General features: G+C 40.1%; 1 protein-coding gene across 4 annotated transcripts in view; it reads right to left on the bottom strand.

Annotated features, from left to right (window-relative positions):
• Positions 1 to 26,572, bottom strand: part of CACNA1G (calcium voltage-gated channel subunit alpha1 G) — a 384,890-nt gene that overhangs the window by 119,890 nt on the left and 238,428 nt on the right. For all 4 annotated transcript variants that reach the window (XM_082272484.1, XM_082272486.1, XM_082272485.1 and 1 more), the window contains exons 5-9: positions 25,910 to 26,069; positions 19,929 to 20,220; positions 8,088 to 8,180; positions 3,632 to 4,427; positions 82 to 425 (exon numbers count right to left, since the gene is read on the bottom strand). In XM_082272484.1, the coding sequence (XP_082128610.1) occupies positions 82 to 425; positions 3,632 to 4,427; positions 8,088 to 8,180; positions 19,929 to 20,220; positions 25,910 to 26,069 (1,685 nt within the window). The remainder of the gene's footprint in view (positions 1 to 81; positions 426 to 3,631; positions 4,428 to 8,087; positions 8,181 to 19,928; positions 20,221 to 25,909; positions 26,070 to 26,572) is intronic.

Genomic DNA, 26,572 nt, shown 5'->3' with positions numbered 1-26,572 from the left:
GAAAACTAGAACCTTCAGCAGGTGGCAAAGGACAAGACTTGATTTTAAAGGTAAAGAAGGAACCTCCCCTGAGCGCATTACCTGCTCATGGTATTCAATCCCCATGCTCAGAGTGTTGATCAGGATAGCGATCATGATTCCACGACCAAAGTATTTACTGTCCACGATCTTCCTAAAGGTCTCACACACCATCTTCCAAAGTTTTAGCAGCTTGTTGGGGTTCTTGGCCCTCGTCTTTCCCTTGGGTGGCTCAATTTTCTCACTGCATTGGGTGTCTTGTGTAAATTCATAGGCCCCGTCACTGTCAGAATCCACATCGTCATTATCAGGGTTCTCAGGTTCCTTGCAGCGAGAGCACACTTCTGGATCTAAGGGCTCGATTTCCGAACTGGTAGCTTGGATTTTACATGATCCCTTGCAGATTCCTAAGACCACAAATAACCAGTGAAAAACGATTTCTTATATACATCAAAAATCAGCCATAAACATTATCACCTATACAGTCACATGGGGCATCATAGAAGAGGTTTTGTATTGCTCATTTTCATCCATGAGGTCCAGGCTTAATAGAACTTAACACCCATCGAAATACTTGTGAAAGTGGTCATGGATCTTTAGTCTATACTGCAAACTGATGTACACCTAAATCCCGACAACTCCTATGGTGGATCTCCTCTCCATGATTCCTGGACAACTCAAATCTCCTAAAAAAAAGACATTCGTAGGTAGTCAAACCCTGCTATTGGAAAACAACCCCTATACCTCCTCTTCTGGAATGGGGGATTGAACTTGACTCCATCAGAGACTTGGAACATATGCTGTCACAGGAGAATGGCAGGGAAGATCAGTTCAGTAAAAAAATGGACCTCCTGGTCTATGTTCAGATATTTAGCTGTACTTCAGAAATCGATATAGGAAGATACCTCTTTAACCTAGCCATGATGGAGTTCCCTGACCTCCCCTCTCTTCTCCATGACCCTAGTCGTTTGGTTTTTCCTCGCATACACCTTTCACTCCCCTTTTCTTCTTTCTCCTTTTGCTACTGTATAAGATGGTCCTTCCATCATCTTTTTCCCCAATTACGCTATGTTCTCCTCCAATACATAACCTATACAAGAAACTGCATGGTTTCGCTAGTTGGGTTAATGCCTTATATGTTTTCTCCTAGATGATCCAAGATAGTAATGTCTATTTTCTAATGCCCCTTGAATGCCGTTATCTGAACTTCAACCTGCTTGCCAGCAATTGTTGTGTGTACTCGCTAATTCACAATATAATTCCTATACTCCCTGTATTTTATGCATTTTCTGTACATGTATTTTCTGGAACTAATATAATAAAACAAGATTAAACAAAAATAATTGTGAGAGGTCTCAAATGGAAAATGCCCCCCTTGGGCCACATATAGCTCTCGAGTAATGTCACAAAGAGTAAAGGTGAATAATTCCAGGTTTACTGCTCTAGAATTAGTATGCAGCACACTTCCATCATGGGTCAAATGGGTCAAGCTTTTAAATTTAAGTAATAAAATAATTTAATTAAGCAAATAGAAGGGTTTTCATTCTGTATTGTATTGAATTCAACAACCAGAGGGTAAAATGTCAACCAGGTATTGTATGCTATTACATATTTAGTTCCACAAACCAAAAATAAAACAATTTTTAAAAGAGATATGCAGCTATGGTAGAGAGATCTTTGAACTCTATGTAAGATATTTCATACATTTTATATGTTTTTAAAATATTAGAAATATTATTATTAAGCATTATATTGTTGCATAAAATAATGCACATGAACAGCAGAAGCTGCAGTTTGTTATTATGGTAGCGTAAATGTTGGTGTGTTACAGTAGCATGCATATAGCTGCAATCTAGATGAGATCATATATGTTTGTACCAAGACAAAGCATGCAGGACCTATGTGGCAGGTCACCGGTGGCGTCAGTTACTTGTGCCTTCATAGTGCAAGGTAATGTCGAAGGTGATGAACCTAATTTAGAATAAGATGATATATGCAATACCAGTCAATGCCCTGCTTTGCTGTTTGTGAAACATAACTGACAATGGTTGATAAGAAAAATGATGGATTCTATCGGTACCTGGTGTGTATTAAAAAAATTAAAAGACTTAATCCACTTTAGGGTAAGGCGTTATCCAGATGTAATCCGACTAACACTTGACACTTATAAACTTGTGAATCAGGATCATATAATAATACAGCCATATAAAAGCACGTCAAGCAAAAGGGAACTGGGTAATTTCATGGATCTGTCTGCCCTAAACTGAAATTTATCACCCCCAAGCTTCTAAATATATCTAGGAGGACCCAGTGTGAACCCCTCTGATCTTTTAATCACTGTATTTTGAATTAAGCAGTGTTGAAACTACCAAGGGTCACAAGTGCAACTTGCGACCAGGTCCTGGTGTTCCGCCACCGTGAGGAGACCCCCAAGATGGCAGGAAAAGGTCCTGCTGCGGGACCATAATAAAGGACCCCATGGTGGGGTCAGTGGGAAGGGTCACAGGCTCATAGGGTAGAGCCCCGGCTGAGGTCAGGGGGCCTTCATGATGAAGGTTCTAGTTACACCTCTGGTATTAAGAGCTTACATTCTCTGACTTTAGGTCTAAGCCCTGCCCTGAATATATTACCCTTGGTCGAAAAGCCTTTGTCAGAGTGGTTTTCTTTGTGATAAATGGTATTGGTAGTCACCACGTGGTGCCTGTGTTTAGGTAGGATTTTTAGTTTTAAAGTGGCTAGAAGCTTTGCTCATTAGAAAATTCAACCAAAAGTGGTTAATGGATAGATAAATGATAGGTTCTATCACACCTTGTCATCTCACAACTTCTAAGGACCTTGGGAAGGATACACCGATCCTTTAACACTGAAACCTTGGCCCAATCCCTGCTACAACAGCCACGAATGTCCTTGCCTCAGAAATACGATCATCCAGTTCCTGCTTAATTCTGCATTTAGGAGAAACAAGCAAGGTGATAAATCAGTTGTAGGTAGACACTGACCAGATTTGTCAGCAGCTTCTCATACCATTCTGCACCCCTGGCAAGGTCTTTTCCACTCACTACGATTATTTCTCCCAGCTTAGCCACAGTTACTTTACCTTATGCACTAACATTTAGAAAAGAATATAAAATGGGAATACACATCTATGACCTTTTTATAAATGGTCAGTCAACCCAAAATTGAAAGAAATGGATTCTAGTGGGCAGACTTGTCCACTGGTTTCCTAATTCTCTCATGGGATTAGAAGAGAGATGTTCCCACTTAAATGGTGTCTTCTGATCATCAGCCCCTGGAACCTGCAGCAGAAAGATTTTAATCATAGAATTCATTCAAATATTTTGAAGAGCAGAGAATAAAAGTGGGCTTCAGATATGGATTTAAACTCTGGTATCCTACTGCAATGTGGATCCTCTTGACCTTTACGCTAGGCCATTTCCCCGGTACTCTCTTGAGATTGACATCTCTAAGCAATGAACATGCAAAATGGCTTCTTTTTACCTGCCATAATAAAGAGAGCAAACAGGGGTAGGGGTGTGGTTTTCCTTTTCTCTGTCAGAAACCCAAAGACATATACGAAGTCCAGAGTTTAAAGCATTATTTTATATACCCATACCTGTACTCTGGGTCTCTAGTAGCCTGTTCATTGAATTATACATTGGCCCTGTATACAAGTTGGGTTCATTTGAGATCAAAGGGTTTTCTGTCTCTTCTGCTTGTTCTGTCTTCTTCTGCATTTCATTGGATAAACTTGGGTGTACGGTAGGATAGTTTTTACTCCCTGCAATACTCCTTTGGGCAGCCTCCGGATTGGCCGTACCAGAGCCAGACTGGGCAAACACAGGCACGCAATGCACAGGTTCAAGGTGACAATCAGCATGGTATATGCTATGAATGGATTGTGTGTTAGAGGCAGAAGCAATGGGCGAAGCCTGGGTCCCTGGAAAGGGTAACATTAATCTAGTTCCATTATGAGGAGAACTGGTTTCCACTTCGCTGAGCTCTGGGCTGGCCTGTGGTGCTCGCAAGCTCCCATTTCCCAGGTGATAGTGGTGATGGTGATGGTGGTGATGATGGATTAGATGATGGATAGAAGACCTTCTTCTCCTATGCTTGTGGTTGGGCTTCTCAGTGGTGGTCTTTACTACCGGACTTGAACTTAAACCAAATTTGAAGACTGCTGCTCGGTAGAGTTGGACTACCCGTTTGCTGGCTTTGCGGGTCACATAGACCAAGTATTTGAGTAGCTCATCATAACAGCTGCCGGGCTCAGAGAAGCTGGCCAACGTGCTGGCATTGGAAAGGAAGCGGACCCTTTGCTCCTTCATCAATTGGCTCTCCCGTTGCTTTGTTTCAGAAAATTGTGTAGCTATGACTACTAGACATAGGTTGATCATGAAAAATGATCCAATCTGAAAAAAAAAAAAAAAGAAATTAGGACATCGCTTAAAGTGGAATTCAGTTTATACTATGTTTTTTTAAAAAAAAGCGGTCATATCTAGCAATAAACACTGCTCAAAAAAAATAATGGAACACTTTGACAACACATCAGATCTCAATGGGGAAAAAATCATGCTGGATATCTATACTGATATGGACTGGGTAATATTTTAGGAACGAAAGGATGCCACATCGTTTAAAGGAAATTAAAATTATCAATTTACAGAGAGCTTAACTCAAAAACACCCCAAAAAATCAAAGTGAAAAAATGATGCAGCAGGCTAGTCCATTTTGCTGGAATTTCATTGCACCAACTCAAAATGGTGCTAGTTTGTATGGCCCCCACCTGCTTGCATGTGTGCCTGACAATGTTGGGGCATGCTCCTAATGAGACAACAGATGGTGTCCTGGCGTATTTCCTCCCAGGTCTGGACCAGGGCATCACTGAACTCCTAAACAAACTGAGGTGCAATATGGCAGCTTTGGCTGGACCGAAATACCAAATTTGCTGTTTGGAGGCTGAAGAGTGGGAGATTTGAGTGGAGAGTGATAAACAGTTTTGCTTTTGACTGCTGGTGACTGTTCGCATTTAAAGGGGCTCTTTCCTTGCAGTTTTTTGGGGGCTTTTTTTCCCCTTTTTTGTTACTCTATTTTTCTGTCACTTTTTAAATAGCCTTTTTTTCTTTCTTTCTTTCCTTCCTTTAGACCACTAATTAAGGGGAGTGGTTAATGGGTCACAGGTGCTTCAGGTGCTATTTAAATTTCTGCTGGACTCAATTGAGCTTGCCACCTTTTTGCTTGCTGGAACTCTGAGCAAGTGGAACTTGGCTAAGTGGTGAGTTAAAACCCAGAGTTTAAAACAGGAGATTTGAACAGGAGTCTTCAGACCTTTAGGTAACATCTGAAATTTTCTGTTAGTTGTATTATTGTTGTAACCTGGAAAATGTGTGCTAGCAAGATTGAAGGTTTTGTGCAGTGCACAGTGTGCCTCATGTATACAATAACGGAGCAATCGCTCCAGATTGGATACCGCTGCGACAGATGTGAGCAGGTTGTCCTTCTGGAAGCTCACATTAGAGATCTGGAGGAGCAAATTGCAACACTGGGCAGAACTGACAACCTTGAAAGGGGTCCTCTGCTCACTGAGCAGGTGGCTAGTGGGGTTAATTGGGATGGTGGAGGGGTAAGTTAGGTTTATCAGGTAGGAATATGGGTTAATACAGTCAGAGGTAGTGGTAGGGGCTCACAGAAAAGGAAGGACAGACCTGGGTTTGAGCACCCTAACAGATTTGCCATGTTGGGTGAAGATGTGGAGGTGGCAAGCTCAGAGGTGGCAGTCCTAGATGTCACTGCTATCCCTAACAGCATGGTGGTGGGAGTGTCATGGTCTGGGGCTGCATGAGTGCTGCCGGCACTGGGGAGCTACAGTTAATTGAGGGAACCATGAATGCCAACATGTACTGTGACATACTGAAGCAGAGCATGATCCCCTCCCTTTGGAAACTGGACCGGAGGGCTGTATTCCAACATAACGACCCCAAACACACCTCCACGACAACACTGCCTTGCTAAAAAAAGCTGAGGGTAAAGGTGATAGACTGACCAAGCATGTCTCCAGACCTAAACCCTATTGAGCATCTGTGGGGCATCCTCAAATGGAAGTTGGAGGAGCGCAAGGTCTCTAACATCCACCAGCTCTGTGATGTCGTCATGGAGGAGTGGAAGAGGACTCCAGTGGCAACCTGTGAAGCTCTGGTGAACTCCATGCCCAAGAGGGTTAAGGCAGTGCTGGAAAATAATGGCGGCCACACAAAATATTGACACTTTGGGCCCAATTTGGACATTTTTACCTCAGGGGTATACTCACTTTTGTTGCCAGCAGTTTAGACATTAATGGCTGTGTGTGTTGAGTTAGGGCTCTTTCCCACGGGCGTTCCGTATGTCCGTATATCACCCCATCCGTTTGCGGATGATATACGGACATAATGTATGTCAATGGGATTGCGGATGTCAGCGGATGACCATCCGCTGACATCCGATTTGTGTCCTTTCAGTTCTGTTCCGTTTTTTGGAACGGAACAGAACCCTATTTTTCTTCCGTTAAAAAAATGGAACGGATGCAAAATCGGATGTCAGCGGTGTCATCCGCTAACATCCGCAATCCCCATAGACATACATTATGTCCGTATATCATCCGCCACCTAAGCCACCTGCTTGAGTACAGTTTTTTAAAATATAAAATATGCTTCTATAAAATATGCTTCTATTACCTTAAAAACAATATACAGTATAATCTTTATAATCAGAGAATGGTTCAGGTTCTATTCTTTTATTATATAGATTATATATGGCACTTTTATTAGTTCTCACAGTTTAATAATTTAACCAGCATAAGGACTTGTTTTAATAAAATCAGGACTGTTGGTACCTATATAGAGCACAGTGTCATTTTTATTTTTTTATTTCTGCATTCTGTAACAGCCCTGTACCTGAACAGTGAAATCTCAGCATTTACAGGGCTGTTACAGAATGCAGAAATAAATAATAAAAATCTGCTGTCCAAAAGATTCTTTTTACCAGACACTGATTTGTCTGGGGGAATCTGAATGACTTCCTGCGTCCTGACGCGCAGGTTTTTAAGGGTAAGCCAATTGACTGAAGATAAAGATGAAATTTTCCATCTCACAGCGCTCGGCTACGCTTTGGGGGTTTATTCACTAAATGTTGATGTGGGGTTTATTCTCTAAATAATGTGGGGGTTATATCTGGCTTGGATACTAGTCAGTGCCTCACCAGCCAACTGACCTCACTGCACGTCCCCAGGGCAGCCATCAGAAATTTGTGGGCCCCTTACGCAGCTCTAGGCCTGGGCCCCTCCGGGCCTGACCACCAACATTCCGCAGGACCTGCCTTCTGGCGGTCCCACCAAATCCGCCCACTGGCCATCCCACCGAGTCCTTCAGTGCACCCACTTCTATTTTAACACTCTTACAACTTAATACGTGAAAATGAATCCAATCCAGCAAAGGGACATCCCCATGTATTTAGCAAAGAGACGTCTCAAATTGGGAAAGAGACAGCCTAATATATGCAGCAAAAACACATCCCAATCCAGTAAACAGACGGCCTCATATAATCAGCAAAGAGACATCCCAATCCAGCAAAAGACAGCCTCATATTTTCAGCAAAGAGACATCCCTTCAGCTGCATCAGCTTACTCTGCAGCCGCCCTGCTTTAACAATTGCTAGTTACTACAGCAGCAATAACTCGGTCTCGTTGGTTGAGGCCTGGGTGGCCGGGCCCCTCGGAACACCTGGGCCCCCTACATGTGTATGGGCTGGCCCCCCCCTGATGGCTGCCCTGCACGTCCCTGCTATATTACCAAAAGTATTGGTAGGTAGGCATCCCAATACTTTTGGTAATATAGTGTGCGTGTGTGTGTATATATATATATATATATATATATATATATATATATATATATATATATATATATGAATATATGTGTAATTTTCTTGCAAATGAAACTGTTAGGATATTTGCCTGGCTCTTATACTGACACCTTGATAACTAAGACCCAACACATGCATTCTGATTCTAACTCTTACAAAATACGAAAAAGGAAACTTACAATAATTAGAAGAATAAAGTAAATGAAGTTGTAAAAGGAGTGTGCATCCATGACAAAATACATGATGTCCACCCAGCCTTCCAGAGTTATCACCTGAAAGATAAAGAAAGATGCTTCTATTAGCAAAAAGAGAAGAGCAATTGGCCCTGCTTATCATTGGCTGTTTGAAGAACCCTGAAAACTGCTCCAGAACGAAGCACAAAGACAATATCAGCTTTAACCTGATTGATTACCAAGCAGTAATAAAGACTATTTGAGATTGTTCTCTTAGACATGGCAACAAAATAAGCGTCAAATAAATACATGAAACAGCATTGTTTAAACCGGTCAGTTGGCATCCATCATCTAGCACAGTTAAGAAAATAAAAGTTTCTGATTGGCTGCAAGCCAGAATTCAACATTTATTTTTATGCATTTATATATCATTGAAATTTTTCTTGTAGCACTTTAGAGACAATGGTCAACCCTATAAATTCCCAAAGCGGCTTAAAATCAAATACTCAATACATGGGTCACATACAGAAAGGGCCAATAGGGGAGGAAGCCAACTAACTCACCTGTGTGTTTTTTGTATTGTCTGACACAACCAAAGATGGCAAGAGCATGCGGCAGGCAAACAGGACTGCTCACTACTGAGCCATTGTGTTTATTTTAGGTTCCAATCTTAGGATGTGATTTTTAACTGGTAAACTTCTAACCTGATTGTCTTGTGTTATAGGTAATATAGGTAATATGACTGAATGCGGTTCCCCTCAAGGAAATTGGACATTACCAGCTATCAACAGAATACTGTACAACCATGACTATTTTTTTCCCTTTTAAGCAAATGAAAAACCTTTAACTCCTTGACTTGCACAACACTAGATGGCATCAAAGCCCCAGTACAGATTTCAGCACCGTAAAAGCCGAGAAACAAAAAAAAAAATATCACAAAATTCTAAATAAAAGAAGCATAGCTGGAGAGCCTCCAGGTTTTATTTAGAATCTCCTGGGTGTCCCCATAAAGACCATAAGCCAAATATAAGCAGCACTGCTGGTCTGCATCAACATAGCTACTAATTGTGTCTCTTTTTATGGTACAGTTACTCTTTTAAACTCAAATGCTTCTGACAAACTTTGTTTTACATTTCCTATATTGGTTTGTATATAATAATACAGTATATTTTTCTAATGATATACATGATATTGTCGAAAGTTTTGGGACACCTGCCTTTACACGCACATGAACTTTAATGGCATCCCAGTCTTAGTCCATAGGGTTCAATGTTAATTTGGTTCACCCTTTCCCTTTGCAGCTTTAACAGTTTCAACTCTTCTAGAAGGTCCACACTGTTTAGTGTGTCTATGGGAATGTTTGACCATTCTTCCAGAAGTGCATTTGTCAGGTCAGGTACTATTTTGGACAAGAAGGCCTGGCTCGCAGTCTCCCCTCTAATTCATCCCTAAGGTGTTCTATCGGGTGCAGGCCAGTCAAATTCCTCCACCCCAAACTCACTCTTCCATGTCTTTATGGACCTTACTTTGTGCACTGGTCCAAATCATTTGGTGGAGGAGGGGGGGGGGGTTATGGTGTGGGGTTGTTTTTCAGGGGTTGGGCTTTGCCCCTTAGGTCGAGTGAAGGAAACTCTTAAGGCCTCAGTCCAACATGACTGTGCACCAGTGCACAAAGCAAGGTCCATAAAGACATGGATGAGCAAGTTTGGGGTGGAGGAACTTGACTGGCCTGCACAGAGTCCTGACCCTCAACCCGATAGAACACCTTTGGGATGAATTAGAGCAGAGACTGCGAGCCAGGCCTTCTCGTCCAAATCAGTGCCTGACCTCACAAATGCACTTCTGGAAGAATGGCCAAACATTCCCATAGACACACTTCTAAACCTTGTGGACAGCCTTCCCAGCAGAGTTGAAGGTGTTATAGCTGCAAAGGGTGGGCCAACTCAATAGGTGTAGGCAGGGTTGGGAGGCCACATCAGGAAAGCTGTACAGGGCCCCATGATTTCTAACATCGGCCCTGAGTGGTCATGTCAAATTGAACACTGAAGGAGCCAGGTTGAAAATTGCTGCATCCTATCAGATTCTAAATCAGTAGTCTGTAGGGGAGACTTCTCCATGCACATTGTTTAAAATGTACAGGGGGATCAATTTATTTCTCTTGTTCAGCCCATGGGGTTGTACAAGCGAAATTTAAACATGTATGAACTGGATCATTCAAACATTGGATTTTAAATCCAGAAGTGGAGACACAAACATACATACAGCTTGAGTGTTCTAGAATATTAAGTAAGAATTCTAAAGCTATATGCTAAATAATACAAGTGCTTTTCTTCCTAGATAACTCCAACCACAAGTATAAATAAAAAGTGTGGTTCAAAAGTCCCTGCATTGACCGATCATTAAAATATAAATTTTAGAAGAATCACGAGGAGTACATGTCAGTTCTAATAAATCAGGTTATTATTCTGAGTGAGATCCAGTCAAAGATTATGTAGTCTCTGGCTATCAGAAGCATTTTAAATGCCATCACCTGTCAAAAACGGGGCTTGTCGCCAATGTTATAACATGGTGAATGTATTCTACTAAATACATAACCTGTACTTGTATCGGAATTCTCAATAACTATTCTTACTGACATAAAAAAAAAACAAAACAAAAAAAAAAACCAGAAAATAGATCATAACATTGGTATTTTTCCAAAAACGGTGGCAACCCTAAGGGTTCTGCAACGTTGTGGTGAATTACTGCAGGTGCGATGTGGTAAGGAAGTCCATTCATTCTGAATAGATTTACAATGCACCACAACACAAGATTTAATGGATCTTCAGCTTTTTTTGGTTCATATCTGTGCCTAGTGGTGCACTAAAATGCATGTTTTGTGTAGTGTACTAGATAGATGCACTAGAGTGGCATTTAGGATGAACAACAATACTGTGTTGCCATGGAAATTTGTAGTGATTTTATAGCGCTAATATGGAGTTCGATTTTAAGACCATGTGCTGTTTTAAGAAGCTAAGGTTCCCCCTATGGGTATGCAAATTAACCAGTTGGACTGGTTTATGAGCTAAGCAGAGGAAGCTCTATACAGGATATGATGTAAGAGGAAGTTAGGGGGAGGGGAGGACTTTGAACAGGCATTTGGTCAGACAAATGACAGAGTTGTTTTGGAACACAAGAGCAACATGTCTGTTGGAAGCTCGAAGACTTTGGAGAAGTTTTGAGTTGGACTCTGAGCAAAGAACCATGAAGAAGATTTCATCAAAGGAAGTTGAGTAACTGTTCATTATACACATTGCATACGTATTGTACATTAGCTTGTTCATGTTATAGGCATGCATGCTATTAATTGGGTATCCTGCAGTTTTTATGTGCAGTTTTTCCTGTTCAATAAAGCACATTAATACTGTATACTACTGAGGTCTAAACTTCCTTGGCTTTTACCGCAAGAACCTTTAATATGCTCCAAGTGAAACAAATACTCTGCACTTTGTCATGTGCATTATCATGTGTTTCAGCAACACAGGTAAAACGAATTTTGCTGTGCATTGCTTCCATACAATGGTGTGCATTAAGTCTTAGCGTTGCAGGTGTTTCACCAGATCACTAGATATGATTCAGTGTGAAGACTAGCATGACCATGGCTTTTTTTCCCCCTCAGCGAATAGGTGCAGGGACTCCTTGTCTCCACTCCCTACCCACCTCTGAGCAACATCCCTTGGTCCCAACCCCTACTCACCTCCCAGGACTGCCCCTTTTAGAGAAAACAGAACCAAGTATTATATGTGGTGATAAGTAATTTGTATGGAATAATACAAGATATAATAGTAATAATAACAAGAAAAGAAGTAAAGTAGATCCCCTACAGCCAGCAGCAATAACCCCTTCCTCGAAAAGATAGATTCCCCAAGCAACAATGGACCCCAACAGTAATAGACTCCAGCAGCAACAACAGATTTCCCAGCATCAGCTCAGCATCAATAGAATCCAACATCCAGCAACAATAGACCACTCCCCAGTGCAGTATTTTGGCCTAGGCCAACAAGGCCCAGGCCTAGGGTGGCACTTTTCAGTGGGGCAGCAAAAAAGCCACCCCCTCCACCTCCTCTCTTTGATTCCCCCCTCTCTCTCTCTCTCTCTCATCCCCCTCTCTCTCTCATCCCCTTATTCTCTCTCTCCCTCACCCACCCCCTCTCTCTCTCTATTGGCCACTGGTTGCTAGAACCACCTCTCTCACCCCCCTCTCTCTCACCCTCCCTCTCTCTCTCACTCACCCCCTTCTCTCTCTCTCACCCCTCTTCTCTCTCTCTCTCCCTCTCTCTCTTTCACCCCTCTCTCTTTCTCTATCACCCCCCCTATCTCTCTCTCTCGCGCTCTCTCTCTCTCTCATCCCCACTCTCTCATCCTCCCTCTCTCTCATCTCTCCCTCTCTCTCATTCCCCCTCTCTCTCATCCCCCACTCTCTGATTCTCCCCACTCTCTCATCCCCCCTCTCTCTCTCATCCCCCCTCTCTCTCTCATCCCCCCCTCTCTCATCCCCCCTCTCTCTCATATCCCCTCTCTCTCGTCTCCCCTCTCTTTCTCATCCCCCCTCTCGCTCTCTCTTTGATTCCCCCCTCTCTCTCTCTCATCCCCCCTCTCTCTCTCATCCCCTTATTCTCTCTCTCCCTCACCCGCCCCCTCTCTCTATCTCTCACCCCCCCTCTCTCTTTCTCTCCTTCCCTCACCCACCCCCTCTCTCTCCCTCACCCACTCCCTCTCACTCTCCCACCCCTCTCACCCCCCCCCTCTCGTGAGATCTCTGGGGTTAATGCTGGGACTTGTAGTCCTTCAATTTTGGAGGGAGTCACATCTCTTAAAAAAGGAGTGGGGCAAATTTACATAAGGGGGGGGGGGGCAATTTTAGTCTTGCCTAGGGCAACACAAAACCAAAATACACCACTGCCACTCCCTCAACAGTAGATCCCTTTCAACAGCAATTGATCCTCCAGCAACATATGCCCAACCAACAATAGTTCCCCCACCAGCAAAAATAGACTACCACGCAAAAATAGATGCCCTCCAGCAACAACAGATCTCCAGACAGCCAGCAACAATAGACCTTTCCCTCAACAATAGATCCCTTCAGCAACAACTGACCCCACCAGCAACATAAGACCCCCTCCAGCAACAAAAGATCCCCCACCAGCAGCGATAATAGTAGTGATGCACTGAAATTTCAGCCGCCGAAAATCATCGCCCAAAAAAAGGGTTTTTAGCTTTGTGCCGAAAGAAAAAAAAGTGCAGATTATGGCTGCCGAAAACACCCACAATTTTGCTGCGGCTTTACTGTGATTTTACCTTGCTTATGGTGTGTTTTTTATAGGTCATAACTCAAAAAAAAAAAAAAAAAGCATCTCAAACACAACACAGGAGCATTTTTGATGCGTTCTTGCTGGGTTTCAATGGGGAGGTGTGTTTTTGGTGCCATTTTTTATCTGACCAAATATGCACCAAAAAATGCAGTAAGCAGGATTTTAACACTGCTTTCAAAAGGTGCTGATAATGCCTGACAGATAATTGCTGACAATAAATCTATATTCATTTACATTTATTATATTAATTAAAAATGTAAATATAATAAAAAAAAAAAATATATATATATATATATATATATATATATATATATATGTATATACACACACACACACACATACATATATATATATATATATATATATATACACACGCACACACATATATATATATATATATATTTTTTTTTTTTAAATGTCAATTTCTGTTTTGGCCAAGTGCATCCTAAATTTTCGGTACCCTCTGGGAACAATAGATCCCCCAGCCGCCAGCATCAATACCTTCCAGCACACCCTAGCACCCCTTGCCTTTACATATATTCAGTGCTGGAGGTGCCAGAACTGCATTCCCCGGCGTTCCTGCTGAAAAAAGCCCTGGGCATGACAGCCAATATTGAGCATACACTGTAAAGAGAGATCAGAACCCTTTTTAAAACAAAAACAAAAAAGCCATATCTGCCTTTGGCTAGAGCTCTCATATAAAATATGAGCATGTTAGTGGGTACCAAATGTATATTGCTGTAATGACTCATGAAGATACTTGTAATGTACACTTCACTGTACTTTCGGTAAAGTCCTTACACATAAAATGCATATTGTGCGCCTCCAGAGAAACCTTTTCAAGTGCAATGTAGAAGTCGGCCCCGGATTCGCTGCGGTAGACTTCTAAATTATTTTATGTTTTGATGCAATATACATTTCCTTATATGCATCAGAGGATGAGATAGGGGGGTTATTTATCCTGTATGTCTTCATTTATTAATGAGAAGCAGCTTTGATATCACACACTGCTATAATGAAAGTGTCCATTTGTCATTTAAGTAGGGCAGAGAGAAACAGCCGGAGAGGAGAGCGAGGACACGTGCCTTCAACACGTTAGATGCAGAGATGTGTGTAATGTGTAGTGTGCACGTGTTGCCTCTTTCCACTCCAGCTGTGCCTGCACCTCTTCACTATCAAGATAAATATTTAGCATCAAGGAAGCCCTGGTATGTACCCCGGGCCAACCTAAGGGCAAGGTGGGAAGAGCAAGCAACCAAACCAAAGACTTTGTTAGGGCTCATTTCTTATTCTGTTTATTCTGCTGTCTCTCGGCTAGAGGCTTAAAAAAGTTTAACGTTGTTGGCCACCAAATAAATATGAACCTTCTCTGTCTGTAGGGGTAATGTTGGCTGTAGGTGGATGAGTGACATAGAAGTATATTTGAAAAAAAAGTATTTCCACAAAAGTTACTAAAGTTTCACTAGAGATTCACACATTTTTCTAATTCGATTCAATTGGGAAAATGTGTAAATCGCCGGTAAAAGTTGTGTGAGTCTTGCGTAAGAATTTAAATTTCCCCAATATTTTGGTGAAAATAAAAATATTTTGGCAGAATTTTCCCACTTTGGTGAAAAGCATTGGAGTCAAAGGGGAAGGCAAAATTAACCAGTTGACGATCGCCCTATAGCAGTTTTACTGCTCCAGGGTGGCCGGGCTGAGCAGGATCATGTGTATATATATATACTGTATATATATATATATACTGTATATATATATATATTAGTGGCGCCTGGTGCTCCATGGGCCGGATATATATATATATATATATATATATCAGTGGCGGCTGGTGCTCCATGGGCCGGGGGGGCGGCAGACGGACCACACCATATCCCTTCCCGGACCACACCAGCCCGCACACCCCTGGTCACCGGCTCACTCACCCTGAACATGTGGAGGGCAGGCAGCAGCGGCGGTGGCGGCGGCTTCTCCTCAGTCTCCTACATCTCCTCTCTCCTCCTCTTCCTTGGCCAATGGCATGGCTTCTCCTTTTGGCCAATCAGGAAACGTGTCTCAGGACCTGCTTCCTGATTGACTGGGAGGAGAATCAGTGTGATAATAGCGAATATTAATTCGCTGTTGTCTTACAACTGGGTGGACTCAGGGTGCAGTGCCTCTAGGTCTAATCACGTGCTTAAAAAAAAAAAAAAAAAAAATACCCCATTGAAATCCATGCGTTTGGCGCCCTGCATGTAGATTAGTGGGCCGGACGCATGGATGGGGGGGCAGAACGTCAATCTGTCAGTAGGCAAGGCATTGATCCTGTGTTCCTGAAAAGCAGCGACTTGGACTCATGTCTTCCCCAAGTAAAAGCACCTCCCACACTGTTAGAAAACACTGGCTAGGCACACGGTTAACCCTTTGATTGCCCCTGATGTTTAACCCCTTCCCAGCCAGTGTCATTAGTACAGTGACAGTGCATATTTTTAGCACTGATCACTGTATTAGTGTCACTGGTCCCCAAAAAGTGTCAGTTAGTGTCACGGCACTCCGCAGCAATATTGCAGTCCTGCTATAAGTCACTGATCACTGCCATTACAAGTAATTAATAAATAAATAAATAAAAATATACCACAGTTTGTGGTCGCTATAACTTTTGTTTCTACCAAAGATATGTAGCAGAATTCATATTGGCCTAAGTTTATGAAGAAATTTGATTTTTTTTTTAAATTTTTTTGTTAGATTGGTATTACAGCAGAAAGTAAAAAATATTGGTTTTTTTTTCCAAATTTGTCAGTCTTTTTTGTTTATAGAACAAAAAAAAATGCAGAGGTGATCAAATACCACCAAAAAGGGCATAACTTTTGTTTGGGTACAGTGTTGCACGACCGCGCAATTGTCAGTTAAAGTAGCACAGTGCAGTATCGCAAAAAAAATGACCTGGTCATGAAGGGGGGGGGGGGGTTAATCTTCCGGAGGTCAAGTGGTTAAAAAGCCTTTGTCATACGGGAATTTCCTTCCTAGGTTCAGACTTGCTGTGAAACAACCAGAAAAATTGGACAATCGTTCGCCCGATTTTCTATTAGTTGTGTACCACATGTAAGAGTTTTAATTTCCCCAAAATTTTGGTGAAAAAAAAAATATTTCGCCAGAATTTTCCCACTTTAGTGAAAAGCATTGGAGTCAAAGGGAAAGGCAAAATTTAGGTGGTTTTTAAACGTGCGATGGACTTTCAATGACCTGTTCTTGTGGCAAAAAGCAGCCCCTTGTAAGCCTTATTTTACTTTTTCATGCAATATAAAACAATTAAATAAAAAACATCTAAATAGACAAAATCACATTTAAAGACACTTAAAATATAAACAAAAAGAACACTCAATTAAATGAAATAAACGACCCTAAATACCCCCCCCCCCTCCAAAAAAAAAAAAAAACAAACAAACAAAAAAAAGCCTCTAAAGACAAAAAGGTATTTTTTTTAAGCAAATTTCAGCACCTCAAGCTAAATAAAAAATCTCCTCTTCTTCTAAAGTGAAATTGATAAATTTGCAGTGATATCGTCTACGCCAAAATAACCTTTTATTAGGTCCAGACAGATTTTTATTTTTTTTAAGAGTGGGGAAGGGTCAGAACCTGTATCATATTTTTATTGCTATGTGTGACTCAATTTTGGAGCATAGATGAGAATATACTGTATGTTGCCAACACACCATGGATCTTTAATCAACAGTCCAAAACTTTGTTTAAAGTGATCACATCACAAGTTCTGGGGCAGGCAAAAAGGTTAGACATGTGTGATTTGTTTTTATTATGAATCGAAAATTCAGACAAAATTTTGGAGATTTGAAGTTTAAATGTATCGGAATCTCCAAATCACAATAGTAACGAATTTCAACAAATCTGAAATAAATTATAAGGAAAACAACAAATTCATGCGTCATCATTCCTTTCAGCTGAATAACAGAATGCGATAGTTTGGCCCTTTTGTCAATGTTTGAGACATCCAAAATAACAAAAATGAATTTAACTTAACATAACAAATTAATATTTATTTTTTGGATAAGATTCTGTTTGCATTAGCATTAACATTTTTCATTAAATTAAAAAATGCAATAGATATGAAATTGAAACATATTTCAATAAATATAGTATGACGAAAAAAATTAAATAAGATGAGTTCTACGTATTGTGTTTGGATTGGATGGAGGTGGATCCATCAGAATCTCAGAATCTTAACATAATGAATAAATCCGAAATTTATTTTGTTCCATTTGTTACTTTTGGTTGATATAGTCCAGTCAGCTCATTTCATTTCTCTTTGTGGGTTGGACTAACGGGGATGACCCAGTGCATAAATAATCACACAAAATAATAAATTAACACGTAAAATGAATATAGCCAATCTCCTGAATTACCTTCCGAAAATATGAATGGCTTCAAAACAACGAATATATTAAACAAATCCAAAAACAACATTTCTAATATAGCTAATAAGAGGAAACAAAATTATTAACTTAATGAATGATTCCGAAATAAAACACATTTTTTTTTTCATCTCTAAAAAAGGGGCTGCATGCCCTTGAAACGTTGCACCTACATTTAGCATGATGCGATTGCTTTAAATACACTTTTGGACTATTGATTACGAATCCATTGTGTGCTGGTGACAAATGTTTTTATCTATGCTGATACCAGGTAATCTGCTGACAGTTGTTACAGCACCTACATACTCTGAACTAGGGATCGACCGATTATCGGCAAAGCCGGTATATCGGGGGCCGATATGCACTTTCCCCAATATATATCGGAATTGGCCCCTGAGGTTACTGATATTACCGATATTTCGGGAAAGTGCTTGTCCCGGAGTGATGCCTGCAGTTAGAGGCATCACCCCGTTACAGGCGTCCATAGCCGATGGTTGGCTGTCTTGTAATGACAACCGATGCGGCTGAGAAGCCGCTCGGCTGCCATTACATGGAGCGGGAAGGGACGTCCCCACCTCCCGCCGCCTTCCACGGCTAACCCGGGTCTCCCGTCCCACCGGGGGAGACCCGGGCAACCAGCCTGCACGGCCACCAAAGAGAAGACCCGATCAAAGCCGCATTCGGCTCTGATCGGGTCTCCATGTAAAAATCCGTAAGTGATGTCATGACATCACTTCCGGGTACTCGGCGCCAAATTAAAAAAAAAAAACAGCATTCAAAACAGACCCCCAGATCCCTCCACAAGAGTACCTGTCAAAAATAAAAAAATAAATAAATAAAATAATTTTTTTTAATGTATGAAAATATCAGCCGTTACCGATATGCGAAGACCAAAATATCAGTATCGGAAATAAAAAAGAAAAAACGATATCCTTCGATCACTACTTTCACCAATCCAGGGAATGTGTGAAATGGGAAAAAAATTGAGTCATTTGGGGAACATTAACAACTTTTTACAGGCTTTTTGTTGTAAAGCCTGGTATTCACAGGCCACAATAGCTCAAGTTGATTTTTACATACACAATTAAATGTCATTCTAGTGACTTACTCATAATTATACCACTCAATCCCAAGTTTCAGTCATGCACGACCAGCCTCAAGACAGGAAATACCTGCTGTGTTGCCTCTTTAGCTATTTAGCTAGCTCATAGTGCTCTGACAATCAAAGAGCATGCATTAAATGTTTATTTTTAAACAAAGATTGCATATGAATAATAACTTGTTTGGTTGACCTGTAAGTGCCACATCCCTAATTTGAATTCAAAAGAATTGGAAACCCATAGGTATGGCAGGACTTTAAAGGAACAAATCAGAATTAAAGTTAAAATATATAGAGTTTATTACAAAATAACTTTTTTAAAAAGAGAACAACAAACATTTTTACATCGAAAAGTCTTCTTGGACATGCATAGACCTTATTTTTTTTTTTTTATTAAAGGTTGTCCCAATTGGGATATACATGCTTATAATCCAGTAATACGCCTGAGCAGTATAAATGGTTCAGTTGATATCTCTGCAAACTCGGCGCGTTTCTTGGATTTAATCCACTTCATTGAGAGCTTATTAGTGGAACATATACATATTCTCTGGGTGCAGATCAGGATGCAGAAGGTAAAGCCATGAAAAAAAAAAGGTCTATGCGTTTTAAATAAGACTTTTTAATGTGAAAATGTTTGTTGTTCTCTTTTTTAAAAAATTTATTTTGTAATAATCTTTAAAAATTGTAACTTTAATTCTGATTTTTGCCTTTAAAGTCCTCCCATACCTATGGGTCCCCAATGCATATGGATAATAAAACATAGATTAAGAAATAATGATTTTAAAACTTATAAAGAATAAAAAAAAATTCTCTGAGTTAATAAAAAAAAGTATAAATATATTCATATACATATAAAAGCCATTACAGTTTCCCTTTAATCCCATGTAATCCACCTCACCATAACCTTATAGGCTGCATTGTCTCTTTATCTTTGCATTGTGTTAAATTGGGGAGCAACAAAAACACAATTACATATAAAAAAAAAAAAACGTACCTGAAAAATCGCTATCCAAGCATAGCCAATATTATCAAAATTGATAGCACCTTTGAAAGGGTTGTGTTCTCCAGCAGAACAGTTGGTATAATATTGATTCCAATTCACACACGAAGTATTGCTGGTGTTATTGTAGTAATTATAATCCAGTGTACACTCCAGACCTTCTTCTCTACGTGTCGGGACGCTTCGGCAATAACGCATGCCATTTTCACGGGCTTGGGAACAGATAAACGGGTTCTCATCTTCGTTTTCCGTCTGATAGTACCTTTCCAATTCCAGGGAAAGAGGACTAAAGAGGGTAGAGTATAGAAATTAGAAAAAGTAAAAACAGAAGTCGAGCACTGATCTGCCCCATTATTGGGAGTTGGGACTGAGGACTCGATTGGACTGGACCTGTTCCAACCCTCTACTGAACTAGTAAATCTAAAATATTCATGCAAGCACCACCCCAATGCATTCTATGCCCTGCTCCTCCTTAACCTCAACCATATCCAGCACCAATAGGACATCCTTGCCATTTTCCCTATCCTTTCTGCCACTAAAGGGACAGCTTTGGCTTTAAAGAGACAGCTTTATCTTTCCTATTCAGGACAACCCCTTTATACTCACCACTTCAGGGCTCCTAATCCTGCCGGACAATCTCTAGGCAAGAGCACTGTCATATGATGAAGTAGTGACATTATCGAAGCGTCAAGAATAACCAACATCAAGTATGTTGGTGGCAGGAGTGATGGAGAAAAGAGCAGCACAGGAGCATTGGTGAAAGTGAGTATAAAGTGGTTGAGGAATGTCATTGCCTCATTGTTCCTAACATGAAGATCCACATTTGCAATTACCTAAATCTCGCAATACCATTAATATCATTTTCTTCTCCCTGCCTCATCTGGCTCATTGTTATGTCTTGAAGGTCTTGTTATGTTATTATTGATACTTGTATACCTTATACGTCCTTGACAATGTTTCAATAAGCATATGGATCAAAAAATAAAATAAAGTGGTCGGGGAACGACTTTGCTCTGAATAGACGAGTTACATCTAAGGGAATGCAATGTTTCCTATTATTACACTTGGATTGGTCATGGGATAAAAGTTAAAAAAACCTTCCAACACTCATTCTGAAAGGTTTGAACACATTAAGAATGGCCGATTTCAGTATTTACAGAACAGAATGAGGTAAGCATCTACATCAGTGGTCTCCAAACTGGGGGCCAGACGTGGCGCTTTGCTTATCTTTATCTGGCCCTGGGGGCACTATTCCACTAACTGATACCAATGATAGGGCACCATTCCCCCTACTAACACCATCAATGGGCCAATATTCTTCTCATTGATATCAACAATAGGGCACTTTTCCTCCTATTAGAACCAATGATGGAGCACTGGTGCGGAGGCATTTTCAACTTCCACTGGCCACAGTATGGCCCCCTAAAGCCTGAAGAACACTAAAATAGCCCTTTGCTTATAAAGTGTATCTACATAATATAAATTCCTGGAAGGGATTTGTTTTTCTCAACAAAAATGTATTAAATAAAATAAAGTTAATAATATAAACACACACTAAAACTGCTGTGGCTTAGAAACAAGATAACAAATATTTTAGAGTGAAATTAAATCCCCACTCCCCTCTGACAAAGTTGGACGTGACGAAACGCGTCAGGCGCGTCAGAGCGTGGCTACACGGCACACCGGAAGAGGTGATCGGGTGAGCGGAGGTATGTCCCGGAGGTCCGGCGTACCATCTTGGAGGTGGTAAGGACCGAAGGAATATCCCGTACCCCTTGATTATATGCGCTATTATTTTATATGATGTGTAAGTGCAATTATATCAGGCTTTATTTTAATTAATAAATATTTAAACCATATTGCACTAGTGGGCTCTCTTTTTCTTCTCACATATACATCTGAGGGAGCAAGAGGTGATCCGTAGTAGTATCCTGAGGAGGATTCCTTCATTTTCTTCACTGATTTATATTGCGCTTTGAGCCCCAACCATGAAGATGGGGGGCAATATTATGGGGTGAGTTGCCTAGCTGAAGGGTGTGGATTCACAGCGGTGGTGAATTTTGCGGTGACTCAATACTCAGCACGGGATTATATCACCAACGATCACTGATTTCCCTGATTACATTTTATTGAATGTGGACTTTTTGTTGGCACTACATCATTTATTTGATTTGGTGCACATTTGTTTGTGTTGGTGCACAGATTTATTTATTTTGGTGCATGTTTCAAGATTTTTCATTCATTTATTTATGTATTATTATTTATGTATGATTCACTCATATAATGCTTTTTGAGTGCAATGCGCGGCTAGTGGGGATTTCATTTTCACTCTAAAATATTTGTTAAAAATTAAGTTTTACTATAGAGTTGAACTTAAAGAGTAACCTCGATTTTGTAGAGAAAAAAAAAATTTCTCTCTGGGGGATCTATATACATTGCAGGGATTTTGACAACCTTCGCTGCAGATTCCGACCTTTTGCTATTTTGAAGAAATAGCTGTTTGTTTCCGTGTGCTAAGTGAATCTAATGGGAGTAGTTTTATAATTATTAATTAACCGCTGCACCTACAGGGCCCTAATGGGGAAAGTTGCCAGGTCTGCATCCCTTTAGACGTTATTTCCCTTTGGAGGGGGGGGGGGGGGTAGGGGTTCTCAAAATTAGACTTGTATCTTAGTGCAGACTTCTGGGAACATCAGTAAGCCAATCACACAAGCAAGAAATAACATTTCTGGGGGGTATTCTGTGCATCATCTGTTTTCTCTCCTCTCTATCCTCCAGGTAGCCTTATTACATTGCATTTTACAGAAAATTACAGCTCTGCAGATTGCAAAGGAAAGGTAATTTATAATACCATTCAAGTACAATATAACTTGTGTGGCAACTGTATATGCTACATTGCTTTTTAATTTGCAATTTTTTTTAACACTTAAGTAGAGCTACCCTTTAACCACTTAAGCCCCGGAAGATTTTACCCCCTTCCTGACCAGGGGGTATTTTGCGATTCGGCACTGCGTGACTTTAACGGACAATTGCGCGGTCGTGCGATGCTGTACCTAAACGAATTTGGCGTCCTTTTTTTCTCACAAACAGAGCTTTCTTTTGGTGGTATTTGATCACCTGTGCGATTTTTTGATCACGCGCTATAAACAAAAAAAGAGCGTAAATTTTGCAAAAATAGCAATATTTTTCACATTTTTTTATATGAAATTCCCCCCCAAAAAAATGTAAAAATCAAAATTTTTTAACATTTTTGGCCAATTTGTTTTATGCTACCTATGTTTGGTAAAAAAAATCGCAAAAAGCGTATTTTGATTGGTTTGCGCAAAAGTTATCGCGTTTACTAACAAAGGGAAAGATTTTTGTCATTTTTGTTGTTTTCTTTTAACGCGTAATGGCGGCGATCTGCGATTTTTTTTGCGGTACTGCGACATTGGGGCGGACAGATTGGACCCTTGACTGACATTTGTGACACTTTTGGGGGTCCCAGTGACATTTCTACAGTAATCAGTGCTATACATATGCACTGTTACTGTAAAAATACACTGGTAGTGAAGGGGTTAACTTTATTTGGGAGGGAGGGGCTGTGTGTGTCCCTAGGGGCGTGCTTTCTACTGTGATTGGCTGTGGCTTCAGCTGTAAGGACACTGATCAACGGATCTACATACTAGATCCGTGTGATCAGTGTCTTTACAGCGAGGAGAATGACAGGTGGCTTGTACACAAGCTGCCTGACATTCTCCCTCTCCCCCGCAGATCGCCGAGTGACCGGCGGACATCGGGTCCGCTGGTCACACGCGCGGGGGGGTCCGTGACCACGCGGGAGCGGGAGCGCGCCTCCGGCGGCGCGCGCTCGCTCCCTAGACCCTCACAGGCAAGAGACGTAGCCCTACGTTAGTTTGCCTGTGAGGGGCTGACCGCCGACGTAGATAGTCGTGCGGCGGTCGGCAAGTGGTTAAGCAACAGGTAATGGAATTTGTGTGTGGTAATATTAGTCTTCTTCAAAGCAGCATTCAAACTAGGAGAGGGAGGGCCAAGACTGGTAGCCAATCAGGCTCTGCTTCAAGTACATGTACAGTGTTAACTGGAGGAGAGTTCACAGTAAGCAAACCAATCAGAATACTGCATATTGTTCAAAGCAGGCTGGAGGTGTCTTCATGACCAAGCGCCTGCTGCGAAAGTCAAAGGTTTGGCTCTGCTGTCTGGCAGAATTAGAAATCCTTCAGCAGCTAAAAAATTTCTAATACTCAATGGGGGAGATTTACTCAAACTGGAGCACTCTGGTGCAGCTGTGAATAGTAACCAATCAGCTTCTAACTTCAGCTTGTTTAATTAAGCTTTGACAATAAAACTTGGAATCTGAATAGTTACTATGCAGACCTGCACCAGATTTTGTACCGTCCAGTTTTAGTAAATCTCCCCCAAAATGTATTTAGCTTAATGGGGTTCAGCTTTAGATTTTTCAAAATGCAATTAGAGCTAAAGTTAAAAAAATATGGACATCTAAAGCCAAAACCTTTTTAATTCTTTTTTTTTTTTTTTTTAGAAAAGATTATAAAAACCCATGCCAATTTTTTCCCATCTGTGTCCTATTAGCGATTTCCCTTCATTTTCTGTCCTATAGACACAACAGGAAGAGAGGGAAATGCCTTGTCTGCTGTCACCGGATCAAGTATCCCTATTTCCTCCCTGGACTAGTGACAACTCATTTTTTTTTTTAAACTTTTAGCAACAGAGGTTACAAATAGAGACAATAAATCTCCCTAATGGGGACAAAGACAGCGTTAAAAATATAACGGGTATATAAATCTTTTTCTTCAATGTGCAAAAAATATTTTTTTTAATATCTTTTGATATATTTTAATGTTACTAGAGATTTTAGAATGATGCTAATCTAATATATATATATATATATATATATATATATATATATATAATATATAATATATACAAAATATATATATATATATATATATATATATATATATATATAATGAATGTATATATTATATAATATTTTTTTAATAATTATATAATATATATATATATATATATATATATATATATATATATGTATATATATATACTGTATATATATATATACATATATATATATTATATGATATAATATGTAATAATAAATGTTATATATATACTGTATATATATATATATATATACACACAAATACACTGTATACATTTATATATATATATAGATAGATATAGATATAGATCTATATATATATAGATAGATATACCTCTATAAATAAAACACATATTATTTTTTTTTATATCTTTTGACATATTTTAATGTTACTAGAGCTTTTAGAATTATGCTAATCTTATCTAATTTATATATATATATATATATATATATATATATATATATATATATATAATGAATGTATATATTATATATAATAATATATAATAATAAATGTTATATGTATACTGTATATATACACATACACAGTATACATTTATAGATAGATAGATATATAGATAGATAGATAGATAGATAGATAGATAGATAGATAGATAGATAGATAGATAGATAGATAGATAGATAGATAGATAGATAGATAGATAGATAGATAGATAGATAGATTGATAGATATACCTGTATAAATAAAACACATAATAAAAAAATATATTTGTGTTGCTAAAATGCTTTAAAAATTGAGGCTGCAGACAGGAAAGTCTTTTTATGCTGCAGCCATTACACTAATGCTCCTGTATGGAATGGCCCTTGTGCTATTATTTATTGTCAGAATGAAAAGAGTCGCATGGCCTCCGACAGGTAAATGGCTCCGCTTTTCCTCTACAATAAAATTTCGGGACAGAATGTCCCAGAGAAACTTACAAGGTGGAGAAATGAAATATAGGAAATCTGCCCACCCTCCCTCCAACCATCAATAAAAGCCCTCTCTACGATATTTATTCTTTGTAAAAAAAAAAAGCCTCTTTCGCCAACTTACAGACTGAAATTTTCAGGAAGGAAGCAGCGGTTTCTCAGCAGACCAGCCCAGAGCTGGACGCCAACAATCCCAAATATGAAGAACACAAAGAAGCAAAGCAGCAGGACGTTGCCCAACATCGGGAGGGTGTCTAGCAGCAGCGTGACAAGGATTCGCATACCTGACAAAACAAAACATATGTTTATATGACAGTGGACAAGGTCTTTGTTTCGCACCCTCCTAAGCCACTTTGAGTGTGTCCAGCTAAAACTGGCGGATGTTTAGAACCTCTGTTATTTTTTACCTACCATGTCGCTAGGCAGCACAGTGGCTAAGTGGTTAGCACTTCCACCTAGCACTAGGGTTGTTGGTTCACATCTCAACTACAACACTACCTGTCTTGAGTCTGCATGATCTCCCTGTCCCTGTGTGCGTTTCCTCCAGGTACTCCAAAAACATGCTGGGAGGTTGATTGGCTTCTGTCTAAGTTAGCCCTAGTATGTGTATGAATGTGAGTTAGGGACTTTAGATTGTAAGCTCCTCTAGGACAGGGACAGGGACTGATGTGAATGTACAATATACACTATATTACTAAAAGTATTGGGACGCCTGCCTTTACACACACATGAACTTTAATGGTATCCCAGTCTTAATCTGTAGTGTTCATTATTGAGTTGGCCCACC

This window comes from Pelophylax lessonae, assembly GCF_965119305.1.
Source record: "Pelophylax lessonae genome assembly, chromosome: 11".
Lineage (NCBI taxonomy): Eukaryota > Metazoa > Chordata > Amphibia > Anura > Ranidae > Pelophylax > Pelophylax lessonae.
The sequence above is the reverse complement of the archived record's forward strand: the minus strand, read 5'-3'. Positions and strand labels throughout refer to the sequence as shown.